The 19635-nt window shown below is 38.1% G+C and overlaps 2 protein-coding genes across 4 annotated transcripts; one reads left to right on the top strand and one right to left on the bottom strand.

The window, feature by feature from the left end:
* Window positions 1-58: 58 nt before the first annotated feature.
* synm (synemin, intermediate filament protein) lies at window positions 59-7396 on the top strand. The gene is made up of 4 exons (XM_055031756.1): window positions 59-1026; window positions 1839-1963; window positions 3955-4034; window positions 4162-7396. The coding sequence occupies exons 1-4, from the start codon at window positions 226-228 to the stop codon at window positions 6162-6164; spliced, it is 3009 nt and encodes a 1002-aa protein (XP_054887731.1). The 5' UTR covers window positions 59-225; the 3' UTR covers window positions 6165-7396.
* Window positions 6898-19339, bottom strand: ttc23 (tetratricopeptide repeat domain 23). 3 transcript variants are annotated; one of them, XM_055031789.1, is made up of 11 exons: window positions 19035-19339; window positions 18414-18582; window positions 18033-18156; window positions 17284-17443; window positions 17063-17188; window positions 11502-11673; window positions 11283-11388; window positions 10457-10530; window positions 9562-9708; window positions 7869-7951; window positions 6898-7690 (listed from the first exon to the last, which is right to left on the bottom strand). In XM_055031789.1, the coding sequence occupies exons 1-11, from the start codon at window positions 19082-19084 to the stop codon at window positions 7579-7581; spliced, it is 1323 nt and encodes a 440-aa protein (XP_054887764.1). In that variant the 5' UTR covers window positions 19085-19339; the 3' UTR covers window positions 6898-7578. The 3 variants fall into 3 exon arrangements, with proteins under 3 accessions (XP_054887764.1, XP_054887743.1, XP_054887754.1); XM_055031768.1 differs by having other exon boundaries at window positions 10457-10584; window positions 19035-19338; XM_055031779.1 differs by having other exon boundaries at window positions 10457-10584; window positions 18429-18582; window positions 19035-19337.
* Between the last annotated feature and the right edge of the window lie 296 nt (window positions 19340-19635).

Raw genomic sequence — 19635 nt, 5'->3', positions numbered from 1 at the left:
ACATGAATGCAGCGTCACATCTGCCATGGCCACAGACCGAGGCGTTCCATAGAGCCTGGGACGCTCCTGTGACTGTGATGCGTTCAGGACCCGCCCTCCTCCTCCTGCACTTGTCAAAGGGCACCGATCGCAAATTACATCACACTTCAGCCCACCGACGCACACGCAAATAGCCCAACTGCACGCAGCATTTTTTAAACCAAATTTTAATTATAACAGATCAGGATGCTTCCTTTCAAGAGAACTTTTGACAGCGAAAAACAGCAACTGCAAGAGCTGAACAGCAGACTTGCTCAGTATCTGTCCAGGACCAAGCAGCTGGAGCAGGAAAACGCGCATCTTATAGCTGAAATTAACAAACTGAAGCGCGGCAGCGGGACGGCGGAATGGGAGCAGCGGTACAAAGCAGATATGAAGGATCTGAGGAGAATGGTGGAGCAGATCTCCTTCGAGAAGTCCCAGGCGGAGATGGAGAGGGAGAAGCTATGGCGAGAGTTGCAGACGGCCCGGTCTCTGTGCAGCGAGCAGACCGAGGCGTGCAGGGACATCAGCGGCGAGCTGAAGGGCTGCGAGAAGGAGCTGCAGCAGGCGCACAAAATTAACAGTGACCTGCAGCAGCGGCTCCTTCAACTGGAGAGCGAGTACAAGCGCTTAGAAGACGCGCACAGGCATGAGACGGCCAAGCTCCGGCATCAGGTGGAGTCTCGGGTCGTGCCCATCATCACGCAAACTTATCACGGGCCCCCGGTGGTTTCCGTTGAGGAGGTGCAGGAGTACGCCCGCGGGCTGTCCGAGGGATGGATAGAGACGTTTGAAATGTACCAACAGAAAGTGGAGGAGATGGAGCAGTCGATCAAAGCGGACCAGGCGAGGCTGTGCGACCTAGAGAAGGAGAAGATGCTGTACGCATCCGAGCTGGGCAAATTGCGCACGGAGGCGGAAAAACAGGGCCAGATTCAAATGCGCCTGGAAGAGGAGCTCATGCACATGCAGGACAAATTCCGAGTGGATTTAAGTGAACACCAGGTGAGTTGGTCTGTTACAAAACTGCAAAAAACATTTATCAACAAGATTAAAAATGCGTTATTTGTTCAATTCCCCTCCATCCCCCCAGAAAAAAAACTAACAAAAACCAAACAAACAAATAAACAAAAAATAAAAAGCAATATACAATTTCAAAGAATTCAAACTGAAGAATCTGCTGCTTATTCCAACAAGCCAGGGGAGAGGGGTGAGGCCGCATGGTCCCTCAGCCACACCCACAGTCCATTATGGCTCTGATGCAGCTGCAGCTTTCAGTGCCTGCAACAAATAAATCATGCATATGTGAGACATGAATAAGCCTGAAGAACTCCAAAATAGTTGTCTCATACATAAGAAATGCAAAACCAAAGTCCATGTTTCAGACTAAATATCAGATTTAATTAATTTAAGTTTGAGGTAAAATATGTACAAAAAATATGGATCCTGCATGTAACATTTGACCTTGGTAAAAGGCTTAAAACGCTAGGACACAATCTTCCTCCAAAGCACTTTACAGTTGCTAAATGACTTCAGCCACTTAAACCAATTAGCTGTCAGACTGACAAATCCTTACTAGACTCCCAAAGGTCTTGGGGGCTTAAACAAGATGGCCGTACTGTGCATTTCAGTGCAACAAAAATAAGTGTAAAAAAAATAAACCCAGTTTTTAGACGATAATTACCTTGTGATTAACTCACTGTGTTCTTATTTGTTTTTGCATGAACTGGACTGCAACATAAATAGCCATAAAAAGATTTTAATAATATCATAATTAACTAAAATGATGGAAACATATTTTTTTCTTTCTCTTTCAGATACTTATTGAGCAGTTGGAACAGGAGAGAAACATTCTGGCTGAGGCAATGGAAGAGAAAATGAGGGAACATCAGCACCTTCTCCAAGTGAAAATGGATCTGGGCATGGAGGTGGCAGCATACAGGTGATGAATCACTTTGCTTTAAAGTCTGTTTTCAAATTCTAAACAAATAATGACTTTGTTTAAATATTCGCACTGAGTAGAAGATTCTTATTTATTTCAACACTTTTATTTTTCACTGATGAAAAAAGACTAGCTTACAGGCCCCATATTTTTTCTGTATTTAATGCAAAGTAGATTATAGTAAAAAAAAGGGTAAAGTAATGTAATCTTCATTGAAAATGACAATTTAAAAGTAAAACTGTTGTTCAAGAAATTACTCCTTCAAGTAAATTTTTTTTCAGAGTCAAATATAATTTGGAGTAAAAATACATGTGAATATAAACCCAGTTCAAATATAAAGGTTTCCCTTTGGAGAGTAAATTTTAGGTGTATCAAGAATTTTGAAAAAACAGAAAAAAAGTTTTTTTTACTTTAAGTGTCATGCTCTTTGGACCAGAGATCTGGCCACCCTGCATAAACAAATGACTCACAGGGGACTTCCTGCTGGAAAGACGGTTGCCATCCATGCTTTGTAGCAAGAAGCCCGGTACAGACTTCACATTTTCTGTCTATTTTATTTTTATTTTTTTTCAGTTACTGGGCCAGTATACGAGTATGCACGGTTATAATTTTTTTATTCACCTAATAACCTGAGACTGTATTTCTGGATCTCTAGACATTCCAAAAAATAACCTTCTTTGTGCTTCTTTGACTTATGGGTCAAAAACATTCTAGCGGCACTGGTTCATACCGACAATTTAATTTTCAAATTAACATTCAATTTGTCAGTCATTTTGTGCATCTCCTCTGAGATGGACAGGTGACCTGTCCAGGGTGTTCCTGGCCTGGACAGGAACACATTCCAAAGGTGCTGTACTGAACGGAGATCTGCTGACTGTGGAGACCACTGGAGTAAAGTCAATTCATTGTCATGTTCTAAAAACCAGAGCTAAACTTTGTGAGATAAAGCAACAGTATATAGGTATGCCATGGTGTTAAAACAATTGTCAAATGGAAATAAGGGGCTTCAATTGTGCCAAGTGAACATCTCACCGTCACGCCACCAGCAGCGCAAACCATTAATGCATGGCAGAACAAAATGTGTTCATATTGTTTACACCAATGTCGAACCCAAGCAATTTAATGTCTCAGTTGAAAGTCACTCATTTTTTTTCAATCTGGTATTCTTTTGGTGAATATTTGTATTTTCATCATATAAAAGCCAAAATCCTCTAAGCTATTACCTTGTGATTTAATCACTAGACATTTGTGTTAACAAGCAGCTGAACAGGTACCCCTAACACAGGGGTGAAAAGTGTATTTCTGTAGATATTCAGCTGTTCTTGTTCAAATGTTTAGTACATTTTCCTGTAATATAATTACCTAATTTGTATCGATACATTACAAATAATGCCTTCACAAGATTAATGATCACACTCCCTCCACTCAGTCATTATGACTTTATATGGATCTCTGCTTGGAAATCTAGTCTGTATAAAACATTTGGAAAACAGAACACTCCCTTGGAGATGTGGCAACAGCACCATGTGTTTCTGTAAGTGTCACGAGTCAGCTTTTGCTGTGGGATTTATAGCATAGAGCATGGACAGCCAAACATTGTAGTTGTTATTTTTAGGTCAGTCTATTGAAAGGCAAGCTCCAGAGAGGTCGTTCTTTTCAGAGACACTTTGGTTGGCTAACTCCTGAAGAGTGGCCAAGGAAAGGTAAGTCGTTTCAGCTAAATACAATATGTCTTATTTTTTTACATTTTAAATAACATTGGCTTAGCATCATAACTTTATTATTATTATTACCCTATATGGTCAGGTTCAGGATACATACCATTCTGTAAGTCTTGAATTCAGTTTGAGGGGGATGAAATGGCAGATCTAAATGATGTGCATCACTTTGTGAGGTATTCGTCCTGAAGTCATAACCTTGCAGAACACCTTGACATCTCTCATTGATATCATTTGCACTCATGTAAGATATTTATTCTTGTCTGTCTTCAGGGCTCTCCTGGAAAGTGAAAGAGTTGGTATGCAAGATGCTCACAGGAGGATGACCCAACATCAAAGAGAGAGAATAATAGGTATAGTACCATTAAAGTATTTGCAGTAAAAATGCTATTTTTTATCAATGTTATACTGTGATAAATGAGATTGCTTGCAACACACTTAATACAGAAATTTTTTACAATTATTTCTTTTCTGGCTTAGACATCAAGGTGCCTGCCCAACATTACTCTCCAAGAACCTCAACCTTAACCTCAAGAAGACATGTCGATATGCGGTATGCATCACCAACAAACCTGAGAAGACCACCTGTGACCTATTCTGGGTCTATAAGTCCCTCCAGGGTCATTCCCATTTCAGCTGCAGGAAGGGCTCGGCATCAGAGTCCAGCATCCAGAAGGGATATGATCTCGTTCAACAAAGCTCGTGCTGCCTCTTCCGTGCCTACTACCAGTACCGAAATTGGCCAGGATAAAAACAAAATAAGTAAGCCTGCACAGAAAACGGTAGCGGAGGAGAAAAGCATGAGATTCAAACAGGTCCCTTCTGAAAGCAAAGCCAGTTTTTCACCAGAGACAAAATCTGTAAGAGTGGTGTCACCACCAGAAAAAAGTATTGCTCAAACTGTCACAGAAAGCAAAAGGCAGGTGTCCAATGAGAAAGAGAAAGGTTATGCTCAAGATGAGTTCAAAGACAAAGAGAAGGCAGAACCCATAACTGAAAAAAAGATACTGGACTCTTTATCTGTAGAAGAGATTATTGAGAAAGTGATCAAACCTGCAGGTTTAGAAGCCAAGGCATGTTCATCAGGAGACTCTAAGGTCAGGTATCATGTGGAGAAAAGTGAGCAGGAAGACGGCACCACTAAGACACAGATTGTGCTGGAGTCCAAATTTGAAGAAGAGATAGATCTTTCCGAGGACTCCACCCTGGATGAAATCCTGAGCCAGGGTGTGAAGAAGGTATCACTGGAGGACATAGAAGATACAGCAACAGGAAACATGATTCAGAACCTTCTAAGTAGTCTTCAAGGAGGAGGAAACATGGAAAATAAGTCAGTCAATGTGGAAATTATTGAAGAACCCATTGAGTCTTTCAGTGATGAGGAGCTTGAAGCTGAAATTAAAAGAAAATCAAGTTCTTATGAGCCCTCAAGATATTTCCAAATTGAGGAGATGGAAAACATAAGTCATGACTCTGAAGAAGAAAAGCGTGATAATGCCACAATAGCTTTCAAAACAGGCACCGACCAGCCCAGTGGGGGATCTGTGCATGTTCAGGAATTCTCTACAGAAAACAAATCTCCTAATTTCTCCCATGAGGAGGAGTTTCATGAGTACTTTGTGTCCACACCAAATGAAAACCTTTCTGAAACTGAAGATGGTGGAGGAATAATGTCATATGGCCATTATGGCATAGTAGATGATCTGTCTGATGAGAGGTATTACCAAGACGAAAGTCTGCCCCAGAGAAAAGTGATAGTAGAGGAAAGTGAGGAATACCAGTACAAGTCAGGTAATCACTCATTCCCCAAGGAAAGTTTTCCAGAGTGCATAATTGAAGAAGAAGTTCGGGTATCGCCTGTAGTGCAAGAATCCATACTTGAGTTCCTGAGAGAGGATTCTTTGGAACCTAAAGAGCAGCTGAAGGGAGCCTTGGAGACACTACACAGTTCAGTGTCTGGTCCCCTGAGGGAAGAGTTGGCTTTTCTCACAAAAGTGAGCAGCGAAAGTCCACAAAACGTAGCAATCAAAAAAGTCGAGCAGTCAAGCGATAATGGAACCATGACTATAGTTGCAGAGCTAAATGTCTCACAAACCCTTGAAGACTCTGGGCTGTTGGAGGAAGGAGATGATATTTCCGAAGAGCAGATAATGAAAGCTCTCAGATCTTCCAACTTGGATCTTGAAAAAGCCTTCCAAGAAGGAGCAGGTTCAGGGTACAGCATCAGAGTGTCCAAAGAAGAGGGGGTTGCATATGCAGAGGGCTTTGAAGGCTTTGGCAGCATTGACGAGTCAGCATCTAAAATAATTGAGAAACACATTAAACTGGAACCATCAGAAAAGTCCTTCACCTTCCAGCTGGAGGAGCAGGGTGACCATGGTGAGAAGAGCTCAGTGCAGTCCCAACTCTTTGAAAACCCAGAGAAGATTTCTACTGAAAAAAGAGTTGCAACACTTTACCTTGAAAGGCCCTTAGAAGACTGATCAGGCTTTTTTTTTTTTTTTAGAAAATGTACAAATTTATACATAAGTTGTTATACAACATCGCAGTGGCACTGTTAACAGATGTTTTAACAATGACATACAAATGTGGACAAGGTGACATTAGGACTACAAACCTCAGTCAACCCATAATAACAAATGTGGATTTTGGTTACATTCTTTGTATTAACTTCATTTTTACTTTCATATAGCTTGGATTATACACTTTATTTTTTTTGGTATTAAACTTCTTTGTGGTGCTTTAAAAAGCCTATTTCACAGTTTACAGCAGACCACTAACTCAGTCATCATGTGCCATGTTGTTGAATCTTTTGGATCAGCACTTATTACAGATCAACATGGCACTGGGAGTTATGGGTGCTGTGCACCATTTGCAGATTGGAACTACTTGTGGCTTGAGCACCTTACCATGATGATGGGGTCAAGTTAATCAATAACTTTAAAGAAATGTATCTACATATAAATGAAGGCAATAATTAGAAGAAGCGGGACACATTCAAAAATTCAAATGATTCACCATTGGTGATAATATGGTTGCGAGACATATTGTGTATGTTTGTGCACATATGTCAGGTATCACAGTGTTGGCATGAGGGATTCAGTTTTGCTCTGACCTGAGAGTGTTCAGGACTATTTTTGGATCATCAGCTTAGTGGCATTGAATGTTCACAAGGGGTTGTTGTCTTGTGTGCTGTTTGCCAAGGCAGAATTAGAGTTCAATGCATTCAGTCTGTTTATTTGTTTCAGACATTTTCAGCATGTTTGATTACCACACTTTACACAGCAATTCACTCACAAAATAGCAATTTGTCATTATGTTATGTAGCACAGATATGAGATATTTAGCATGAACACACTTATCTGTTAGAAGAAGAGAGATTTGTTGCATTTAAGTGCCGAGATACATCCGGGTTTCACATATTTTCTGATCGTTTCTCTATTAACATTTATACATTTGGATTACATCTTCATGCAAACTGGTATCTGGATACCATGTGCCAACACATTTTATTCAATAAGATCAATTTATAGAAAATCTATTGATTTATAAAGAGGATATGAGTCAATGTTTAATAAATGTGGAACAAACAAAATTATTTGCATTTGATTTTATTGATTTCTGATAAACAAATGATACAACTGCTTTGGCTGATGGGGCTTTCTGAATTTCATTGATGAATATCTTAACAATATTAAAATATATATTGTTGGAATGTTTCGTGTGTATTATTGTTCAGTAGATTCACATAATAGGCCAGACAAACTAATTGCTTACATAACACTAGCAAATGAAATTTGAATTAACAAAATACAAACAATTATATTAACTACTGCCTCAACCTTTAGCGGTACCACAATAACCTTGTGCAAAGGTGAAGTGGGGAAGAATGAGACTTCAAGCATCACATGTAGAGTCATCAATTTTACCACTGGGTGGTATAACTGGAAATATGTCTAATTTTGTCTGTCTTCTTCTTTGCTGTTGTCTCTTAACAACTTCAGGTGCCCTGAAAAGCAAACATGACATAGTTGATGTACTAACATAAAATTATTAACATTAAAGCGTATATAACGCCATTCTTTAGAGTCAGAATACCTTAAAGGGAACAAATCAAACTAAATCCACTTCTGTCTTAAAATTTAACACAGTGTAGCAGTAAATTAATCTTCGTCTCCAGGAGTTACCTTGCCAACATGTCCACAGCTTTTTGTACTGCTTTGGATTTCTTGTGCTGAGGACCATACAGCAAGTTGTGAACATCCAAGCACTAAAATTGAAACATAAAACAATGAAAGTGATATAGGTAGTTAAAAAATAAAAGTGCAACTCAATCTGGATGGAAATAAACTGACATCCTAGCAACATACTGGAAGCACTAAACATACCGAAATAACCCCTGTAGCTGTCCAAAGTTTACATAACACCTGTGCTGACCACTCAGAGATTCAAATGAAACAAGATGGATCTGTCATCTTGTTACTGATAGCGCTTCAGTAATCTCAAGGGTAGAGAGAGTGAACGGTGAGACAGCCACATTTTTCTACAGTATGTAATCTGGCAGAACAAACGAAGAGAAAACAGAGGTATTGTCCAGATCTGTAAAGTAATCTTTTAGCAAACTGAAAGTAGAGAAAAGTTAAAACATCTGAATATGATAACATAAACTGACATATGATGAAAAAACTTGACTCTCTTTTCTGCAGTCATTATAAATAAGAAGCAAATGTTTCAAACCAGGAAAGAGGGAGGGAAAAGCTCCCCTCTGTACTGGGGAAAGCAAAACAGTGTTAATCTGGAAGAGATCCATTTGGCCTTTTGAATGTTTTTACGGTTGCTAAGGTTGATGTAATGGAAGGCTGTTTTTTTCAGCAATGCTGCAGAGGAGGAAGGAGGTGGAGTCAACTTTGTGTCTGTATGAACTATTGTTCTTTGTTTTTAGACGTTCCCTTGCATTCTATCCACTGTATAGGCCAGAGGTCCTTTGCAAAAGCAAGTTACTCAATCAGACTGGAAGCAGTTTCATGATGACAGCATTGGAAAATAATTCCTGCTGACATATCCGCTGTGGGTTAGAGTGTTTCAGAAAGGTTACAACTTCGACGTGGGGGGAGATAGAGTGAGCCTTGATCTACCCTGTCATTCTTGGACCCCCTCTTTGCTCAGATAACAACAACAAAACAACATAGCAACCGGGGTGCTTCACCGAGAGGCACGTTCTTACAAGAATCATATAAGGTCCTTTAGAGAGCTTAACCATGATGGGACAAGTGAGCTCATACAGCAAATCTGCAGCCATGCCGTATGTAAAAATGACACCACTCATTACATAATATGAAGTAAATGAAACTATCGTACATAAAAATAAAGATCGATTAAATTAATAAAATATGTAGGTATTTATGGAAATATGCACAATAACTCCAGGTTTGTTTCAGGGGACTTAACAAATTGGGGTCAATCTGCAACAGATAGCGAACTGCCATTGAACTTCTGTTGCCCATCTGTCAGTATCTATCTAGACTGAGAAAAAACAAAGTCACTCTGTGTGATATTTTACACCAAGGAAGTTGGCTCTGCACACTGCCCTCTTCCAAGATTAGCTTATAACTCTGATAACATTCAGCTCTTCAGAGACAGTGGAAATAGCTCGTCTCAAAATGACAGGGACTGTTTGTGTGTATTCTGGACTGGCTTGTCATCATCTTACTGGTTTAAATGTGTTTAAACATGCAGACTCTTGACCTTTAATCAAACGACGTTTATACGAACGTCATATTTGATGACAGTAATTATAACATTCTCGTACATACCTTCTATGTCACCTTCTCCTATCTTGACAATTCTACAGAAATTGTATGCAATGTATCACATGATTACCTTTGTCATGGTCCTGTGGGCTTGGTTCACCTGGCCCTCAGTGGCAGAGCCTCCAATCAGCTGAAGAGTCTCTGCCACCTCAGAGCTCAGGTCACCAAATGTAGATATTTTAGACTCAAGGGAGGCTCTCTGGATCTCCACACATTTCTGTTGATATTGTACAAGTTAAAAATAAGCATAAAATACAACATTTTTCAAATTGTGATTCAATTTATTAAGAAAAACTGAGGGAAAATCTTTCAAAACCATCTCCTCTTGTAGAATTATGGAGTTACTGTGATTAAGAAGTTTGTGATTCAGTTTCACCACCAGCACATATGCCTATTTCCTATAAGAAAACTCAAGAAATCACTTAAATAAAACTTGTTTGCTAACAGGAAGAAGTCCAAAAGATCTTAAAAAGTAACACTTCATGCCTCAAATTAAAGAACTCTTAAGAATAGATGAAAACCAAAGTTATAGACATCCATTCATCTGAAAATGGATAGACAGCCCTTTGTAAGACTTTGGAACTTCAAGAAACTACAATGAGAATCAAAGAGAGGAAACACATGGAAAAGTGAGGACCCTGTGGCCTGCCACTTATTTACTCTAAGAGCCCATCAACTATTCACCCCAGAGGCTGCCAAAGGGTATATAGAGCATTTGAGTTGGTTTGCATCAAAATGTTGTAGTCAATTGAATACAACATTTTGTATTTATTCAAATGATCTATTTGATAATGAAATGTGTTAAATGTCCAACAACATATCAGTGTGACAAAAAAGTAGAAAAACAGGTAAAATTTGTGAGGGGCAAATACTTTTCAGAGCAATGTATGTATCAAAATTGCATGTGGAGGATTATTCTGTATGTTTTACACAGGAGTTATAGTGTTATGAAGACCGTTTCTAACCTTCTCTTGTCCATTAATCAAGAGGTATCGACAGAAGTCATCCTGGGCAGCAAGAAAAGCTGGATCAAGTGGACCTACAGAGTTTTTGTAAGCACGAAGACTTTGCTCAAAATAGTGACCCGCAGTTTCTACAGGAACATGAAGTAAACAAGACATTCAAGTCAACAGTTTGAAGAATCTCTGATTTGCAGTTTGCATCCTAGCATAAGCATCCAATATCAATATATTAATTGATATTGATGTTGATTTTTCAACAACAAAAATAATTTCAGACATTAGACTTTACATTGCATTTGCCTATAAGTCAGAACCAAACCATGTCTCTCACAGCTGGGGTCTCTCAACACAAACAATGGACGAATTTTAAAGGAGTGCCAACTAAAATAAAACTGACAGATCAAAATATTTCTCATAACATCAGATTAAGACAGAAGGTAATGCAGATAACCTCAGCAACTGCCTACTTAGAAGAAATTCTGATAGGCTACTTATCAAAAAACAAAACAGGTTACAGGAAAAAGTTCTTAAAGAAAATCCTGAATTAAGCTACTTAAAGCATTCTTCTCTATAGCAGAGAAGTATCCCTCGAAATATTTTTTTTCAAAATGTTTTTATAATGATTTTATTTTTCTGGGTCACTTAGAACCTTCTATACATACATTCTAGGTCCATATGGCTTATGTTCATTTCAAACTGATTCTTAATTTTAAAAAAATGATCTTAAAGAACTTGGCATATTGGGGAATCAATTATATTCAAATTCGAATTGGCCTCGTTGAGTCCTTCCCTTCTGACAGACCTAGCCAGTTTCTATCAACACACTCACCATTGTGATGTTGGTCTGGTGCAGCAGAAAGGATCATGGCCAGGCTGTGGGAGATCTGAGCTCCCTCCAGACCCTCTGGACTGTGACTCATAGCTATGGTATGTGCCTAGCAGAAGCAACCAAGTGAAACAAGGCAGATCACTAACCACCAAATAAGAAGGGTGATTACATAACAAAGGTTGACAAAGTTCTAAAAGGGATCAAAGGAAGTTTACTGACCTTGGAGAGATAATCTATAGCTTTGTCCAAGTGATCTCTATCCTGTTCAATGGTAGCCATGTCTTTATAAACAGCACACATCCTCTCATGCTTATTGCAATTCTTCAGTAGGTCCAAAGACTTCTCACACTGGCTTAATGCCTCCTCTGGTTGAGTTTGCCTGGCATAAACTCTGAAACACAAACACACTTGCGATGTAACCATAATGATGGAGTGGAAATTCTGCAATGCTGTGGAAAAGATTTCCTCTCTTTTTGCTTTTTTCTCATACAAAGTTTTAAAATTATAATTTATAAAGGGCAAAGTTTTCCACACCAACCTTGCAGAATATTTCTAAAAACAAAAAAATAAACCTTCACCTACTGGTTGTGCCACCTGTGCTAGCAGCAGCTACTACCAAGCATTAGTAACTAACTATTGGTAATGAGTCTTTCACATGGCTGTGAGGGAATTCTGGAAAACTCTTGTTTACAGATTTGTTTCAGTTTATCTAGACAGGAGGGATTTTGAACATGGATAAACTATTTAAGTTTGTCCCTGTTAGAGTTACAGTTAAGCTCAAACTTTGATGAAACCACAAGAGGACTTGTACTTCAAATCATTGCCCCATGTGCACCAAACATGCACTAAACCTTTACATCACAAACCGAGGGATATTCTTCTTCAGGTTCCATGTTTTCTCTATATGGATAAAAGTTCCTTTGAGGTCCAGAGGTTTTGGAAGTAGATTTGTAACCTTTTCCAGATTGATGGGTATCAATGACTTTGTGTATCTTCTGTACCCTAATTTCTTTAGAATATGCTCATACAGATTCCTTTCAGATGGCAGTGTGCTCTGAAACATTTTAGAATGATAAATGAATAATTGAAGAAATTTGAAGGGAGGTAACTGCATTTTCACTGCAATATATTTAAAGAAAACTGTTAAAAAATTTAAATTCACATTTTGTCCTACTTTTAGTTGAAAGTACACAATAACACTTGTGTCATCACTATAAGTCTAAATCAGGTTCCTACAGCAACTATAGTCCAGACAAGCTGGCATCCTGCAGAGTAGTATTCTGCAGGTAATTAGTGTTCCATTAAAGACTGTAAGTAGAGAAACAACCCTGTATACTTTCTTTATGCCATCAGTCCAACTTTCCAGCTGTTTCCTCTGAAGGTTACTGACTTGCACAGCTCCTAATCTGTGTTTGGTTTTTTCTTCCAGGATGCCTAAATTAGGGGACATTCTTGGTGAGTCAGTGGAAACCACCTAAGCACATCTGGAATTGGACCAAATGGCACAAGAGAAATGTGAACTGCATCTATTATAATTCCTGGTTTATTTGTTCTTCTTAAGGTCCCCATTCTTTTGTAAGTAATTTCCTTTTACACAGTGATATATGAAGGCTGAGTTAACCACCAGAAGGACAACGCATCCAGAAAGCTACAGCGTTAACAGCTTCAAACTATCTAATGGACTCTAAATTTAATTTAGCTCTAGTGCAGGGGAAGGGAAAAAGACTCAGAGCTGTACAGTGTTTGGCTTCATTACTAACAGAAGCATTACAGAAACTCTGTTTTTTCTGGTCATCTGATACAAAAGTGAAAGTTTAGAATAAAATCCATTTGTATGACACTTGTTATATAAAAGCTTTGATCAAAGGCACTTTGATCAGTAGAGCCAGAATGTGGGGGACCAAGATTCCATGCTTGCCAGTGTTGACTGAAGCATGGAATGGATCCAAATTCATTCTCTGGAGTGAATGAATTTGGATCCATTGGAGCATCTGCAGATTACAGTATAAAAGCCAATTTCTTCAAATTTTCCAATGTTTTTTTGACTACACTTGCATGAATTGATGGGCAGCAGAAGGTCCCCACCCATTAAAGTTAACTTCAGATCCAATTATGGCAGAGCACAGGCTGGAGCTACAGCTAAATTCTCACATTGAGTCTTTCCCATCTGTCAGCATGGGCAAAGTAAAACAAGGTCTTTCTATCCTTTCATTCACTCTGTATCCTTCCTGACCAGAAGGCAACATGACAAATTGTATTGAAAAATATCAAGAGGCCAAAAAGCAGGGAGTAAGACTGTGTACATGTGCTGCCAAGCAAGCCACAGTGTTCTGTTTGTAAATGTTTCCAGAACATGGCTGATGTGAGTTTTCCTGTACTTTCCTTAGATAAATGAAACAAACCAGAGGGACAAAACACACAAAAAATTGTTCTAATACATCTGGAGAGCTATAAATCATGTACATCCAGACTGATGAAAATTGTATGTGTCGTAAAAAGCAAACTTGGAAGTCACTGATGAGAGAACCAGTTGATTTATTCTCTCCAAGTAATAAGAAAAAAGAGAGACAGAAAACATGTCAAAAGTTATTTAATAGACCTTTTTCACGCTTCCGGGTTTTAAAGCGGAAGTGGAGTTGGACAACTTCCGGTGGCTGTAGCGTTAGCATTAAAAGGCTAGGAAAATGACTCAGTCTCGCCGCAGTTGTTTTTGGTCAGTCCCTGGTTGTTCATGTGGGGCAAGAAAACAGCCTTATCTGTCATATCATGCGTTCCCGACGGATCCAGGCGATCCGAAGAGATGAAAGTCCCGACTTTTGCATAAAGATGGGAAGCACTTTCGTATGTAGCCGTCACTTCACATCGGAGGATTTTGTTAGCGGATCCACCACCAGCCGCCTTAAAAGTGGAGCTGTTCCTTCCCTGTTTGCCTGGAATAACTTCTCTGCACCGGCAATGAGAGAGTCTGCTTTTGAGAGGACTAAGAAACGGCAGTTTGTCCTCTCTCAGAAAGCTAGCCAGGCTGAAGATGCTACTGCGGACCATGATTATATGGCACATCCACCCGCAGGTAAACGTCTAATAAAGATAGTACATTGCATATATTTTCCATGTAAGATAATTTCAGTAAAATATAACTGTTGCTATAATATTATTATTATGATCACATAATAATGAAATTATGAGATTATGTGGTTATGTATTTTGGGGAAAGATTAAGTCAATGGCTGTATACATACATGCTCCGACTCACAACATGTATTGATCTTGGTTTTTTAAAATTTTGAACAGTAAATCACATCCTAATAGCTGGAAAAGCACACCTTGAGGCTGAACCTGAAACTTCATGGAATATTTGGAACAAGGATTCACAAATAGAGCGGAGCTTACGTTATTGTTCCAGGCTTTTGTGGGAACATTCCCCTCCATCACAACAGTGTTGACTGACAGAGCTTTTAGCACCGTGCCAAATTCTTAGTCATCATCCAACAAAGGAGATTTAGCTAGCTTACACACACCAGCCAGTCTGCACATTTTTTCAACCACACATGTCAACAAACACTGACTCTCAGAAACAGATAAAGATGGTATCATTTAAAAATTCCCCTAAGTATAGCTCACATATATACACAGCTTTTGACTTGAAGTAAGGATCACCATTAAGTACTAGGATGAATGTAAATCTTTTTGCAAACACAATCATTGCAAAAAGAGAGACCACACACATTCTTTTATTTTGTAAGCTTACACAGCAGATTATAACAGTTAGTTCATATTCCTCAATAGGTTTAAAGAAATTCTAGGTACACTGTGTACAAAATACCTAAAAAACAAATCCGTCTGATGCTCTTTGGAGGTTATTTAGCATTTGAAATGTTGAGGTTTTTGACAATAACTATAGAAAGAGAGTAAACAAGGAGGATTTGTTTGTCAGGATAGCTTTGTGTCTCTAAACAGAACTTTACACCAGAATTTAAAATTCACAAAGATTAAATTTAAGACTTCAGTACCAATTAATTTGGACACAATGAACTAGAGTTACAATATTTGGCTGAAATAAAAGTGCTGGGACAAAGATCAGACTTCTCCAGGGCTTTTCATGTTTTGTTTGATTCTCTTTTCTCCAAAGAGAATCGAATTCAGTAATGCAAAAAAAAAAAAAAAAAAAAACAAAGAAAAAAAAAGAAAACAGTTGTGTATTCTTTTCCAGTTGTGCTACTATCTTTATCCCAAGTGGACTGAACTGTGACAAGTGGTTGCCATATCTTATGTTACCACAACAGACTGTCTCACTATGCAACTCATGATGTACATTCTCGCTGTCTCCACCATGATCCTTTAATGCTTTAATCTTTTCCTGAGCATTTAATACCAGCTTTGGTACCTCTGTTGTTAACTAAAAATAAATAAAGGTAACAAAGCAAGAAAACGTAAATTCAACATTTGTTAAGTTGCACAAGCCTAAAAAAAAAAAAAAGAAAAATGCACAGACAAGCTTTGTGAGGTTTAAGATTCAAAAATAAAGATGGAAGCCAAATCATATCAAACAAAACACATTATTAATCATTAAATACAAATGCAGCAACCCACCCAAAAGCATCTGCAAGCATTAGAGACCAAAGCTTGAGGAAAATTAAAGTTTTGTTCAAGCGAATGCGAATACAAACATCTATGCCACACAGCAACTCGCCAAACACGCCTTCCAACTTGCAGTAACATACTGCCATCTAGTGGCTACATAAACTATTTACCTATATACGTTATTTTGTTCTTTAAAAAAAAAGTCGCAATTACATGCATCAAAAACTCATGTGTATGTACATATTTTTACCCATATTGACCTGAACCTTCCACTGGATTTAATAACTTATTTTTTTTATCAACCACCCTGTGAGGTTTAACTTATCTTAAACCAATATTATTAACTTAATGCATAAGCAATTTATCATTTTTCAGGACACTAATAAAACATGCAGTAGTTCATATTATACACATATGGTAGGTAATTATAAAACAGTTTTTTATATAAAAGTGTAATTAACCCCATTCTGAAAGCAAAACCCAAACCCTGGCAAACTTTGAAAAGTTCCAGCAAGGTGGACGGAGCCAAGAAACATGGCCAAGTGTGAGGGGATGAGCGGAGGGGCCGAGTAGAGCTGTGAGGAGGACGAAAGAAGCAACGTTCTCAACATATTCACTGTGTTGCTAGATTTATAAATTTTTCAGATAACTCTAGTAGCTTTTTTTCAAAATAGTGATAAATAGTTAGAGCACATGAGACTCATGCCACTCTGTGTCCACATTGCAATAAATCTCATATTGGTAAAACCGAGTAAAGGTCATTGATCAATGCTCGCCAGTTGCCATTGCAATACTGCTACTCCAACTCCAGACTTGCCAGAGAATGGCTGGGGGCAAAAGAGGAGGGAGGAAGAGTGTTGTGTTGTATCAAGCTGTACTGCTGCAACCAGCATGAACGTTCAAGAGCCTAAGAACCATTTGACCAAAGAGGCAAATAGTGAGGCGATTTTAGGTCAAATAATGCAGAACTAAAAGAAGTGCACAAAAATGTCAAAAATTGCACAGAAAGATAAAGACAGAACCCCAAAATAATAATAATCAGTTTATCAGCAAAAGTTGATTTGGGGGTGAGTTTCACTTTAATATTTTTTTATTTTAATGTAAAAGCTAGAAAACAACAAAGAAACCATTTTTTGTATTCTCCAGCCAAAAATAACAAAACCACACACATACATGATTCTCTTCTCGATATCTTGTACCTGCATAGACCGCTGGTGATTTCCAGCTGAGTCGTTATCTTCTCTTCCAGGTCCATAACGCCACGTTGATAAAGCTCCATCAGAACTTTCTCTGCCTCCTGGAAAGATGAAACCGCCTCCTCCAAAGTTGAAAGGTCAAGGTCTTTTTGAACTTTTATTCTGAGTTTACTTTTACCATACAGTTTGTATTATTGACCTCCCAGAATTTTATTAAAGGATATTTGTCTGTAAGAAGTGAAGCCCCGCCCTTTGTGAGGTGCACGCTTAGATGGCATGCGAGAACCTCTAGCTTTTCATCTTCACTGTAGGCCGAGACAGAGGAGCGAAAAAGAAGCAACTCTTTGGCAAATGCCAAATGCTCCAGGGCTTGGAGTCCCCAACCTAAAAATAAAGCAGAATTAATGCTGTTATTAAAAAGAAACTGCTATTATTGATAATAATTCATATGTGGTGTTTGGAAGAGGAAACAAAAAGCACAAGTTGACGAATGATTTGACAATCACACAGGAACTTTATCATACTGATGTGAAATATGAGTGGAAAAGCTTTATGTGAAATGTTTTTTTTTTTGTTTGTTTTTTTGACACAAAACAAAGAAAAGATTTTGAAGTGACTTCAACTCCAGACTTAAATGATGCAGTGGAATGACTTTATGTTTGAAAACCATAGCCATGTAGATTCACTGTAATAATTCAAGAAAGATGAGTGAACCTAAACTCTTCCACAGAATGTGAAAGGCTGACAGCAAATTCCTAATTATTGCCAGGTGGCTACTTGTTTTAGGGATTAATTACTTCGCAAAAAAATAGTTTAAGAATGTATGAATACCTTTTGCATAATAAATCAAATCATTTAAAAACTGCTTTCTGCATTTATTTATGCAACCAAAAACAGAAAAAAAAAAAAAAAAATCTGTGGGATGCAATCACTCTTTTGCTGCACTGATACAAAAGGTATCATTTAATATTACCTTTGAATTGAAAGTATGCTTTAGCCAGCCTGGCATGAGCCTGTGCCAGTTTTAACTGTCTCTCCCCACACACAAGTTGTGTCAGAGCCACACATCGCACCAAGTCCTGGATGCACGCATCAAACTGAACACACAGAGTTCAATAATATTAGAGCCATTTGTCTAATTCACCAAACGTGAGGCAAAAATTTGTTCATCATAACAATCAAATACATCTTTTCCTTTAACATATCTATATGAAAAAATATATAGTGTGAAGCTGAGACTCAAATTATTTCTTTACACGCTCCATAATTGTTCTAAACACATAAAACACACACACACATATATATATATATCTGTATAGATATATATATATATAGAGAGAGAGAGCATACATACATTTCGTCTTGTTACCTTCTGGTTGTCCTCGTTTGTCTGAGCTCTACATCTGAAGTGTTTGAGTTTTTCTTCTGGAGACATCATCAAAAACTCATCCTTGTCATATTTTGCTTCTGTAGGTCTGTCGTAGAATCGACCACTGTTGGTACTTTCATTACTCTCAAGGGACCTGAATATTTGGTGGAAGAAAACACATTGGCATTACAATGCTATAGTTTTTGTTGTTGTTGTTTTTACAAGCAGAAGTGGGTATCCAAAAATTGTACTCAAGTACGGCGCACAATAAAAATAAATAAATAAATAAAAACAATTATAGTGCAGGAAATTCAGGTAAAATAAATATGTCTTTATATATATATATATATATATATATATATATATATATATATATATATATATATATATATATATATATATTTTGCCTGACCAAAGTCTCTCTAACACAAAACTGCAGGACGTCTCTTTGTCTTAGCATTTTTGGCTAAAGTTTTTCTTCTCCATTTTCCTCAGTGGATTGTTTCCATGAATTTTGCCATGTCTGTTAAGTCTCCCGTTTGCCTGGAGAACTACAATTTTTAACGTATTATGGCGATCCGTCAGAAACATCGGAAGAATACTCACGCAGTCGAGGAATGATTCCGTTCTCTTCTTTCTGCTTGATCGTCTTCCATCGTAAACTAACGTCGAAGGCGGTTGCCGTGGTTACACTGCCAGAGCCGATTTTTGTGCTGACTGTTGTCCAGCAGCTGTTGTATACTGATATAAAACAGCATCAATTTATGTTTAGGTTAATAGGTCCTAAACATAAATTGCTTCTGAATTATAATTGAGGATATCCGTTGTTATTGCAGCCGCCGCCGCCTATAGTCTCTTATTGAAGCCACTCAGTGGCTAACTCACTGCTACGGAAGCACAAAGAAGTGGGCTACATTCAAGAACACTGACAGCTCAAAACTGTTATGATTGAAGGCTTTCCGAAGCTTTTGGCATGTGGAACCAAAATTGTTCTCATTTTCTTTGCCTTTTCTTTATCTGATTTTAAGTGAGTTATAATATTTTTCAGATCATGATCATTATTTTATTGGTAGGCCAATGTAAATAAACACGAAAAATAAATCTTTCAAATGTTGTGATTCAATTTATTTCCACAAGATGTCAGTATAGTTACACAAATGTAATTGTCTCCCTCACTTTCCTTGGGAAGAATTATGTCAGTGTTGTG

The sequence above is a fragment of the Poeciliopsis prolifica genome, unplaced genomic scaffold, assembly GCF_027474105.1.
Source record: "Poeciliopsis prolifica strain line A6 unplaced genomic scaffold, Auburn_PproV2 SCAFFOLD001, whole genome shotgun sequence".
Classification (NCBI taxonomy): Eukaryota; Metazoa; Chordata; class Actinopteri; order Cyprinodontiformes; family Poeciliidae; genus Poeciliopsis; species Poeciliopsis prolifica.
The sequence above is the reverse complement of the archived record's forward strand: the minus strand, read 5'-3'. Positions and strand labels throughout refer to the sequence as shown.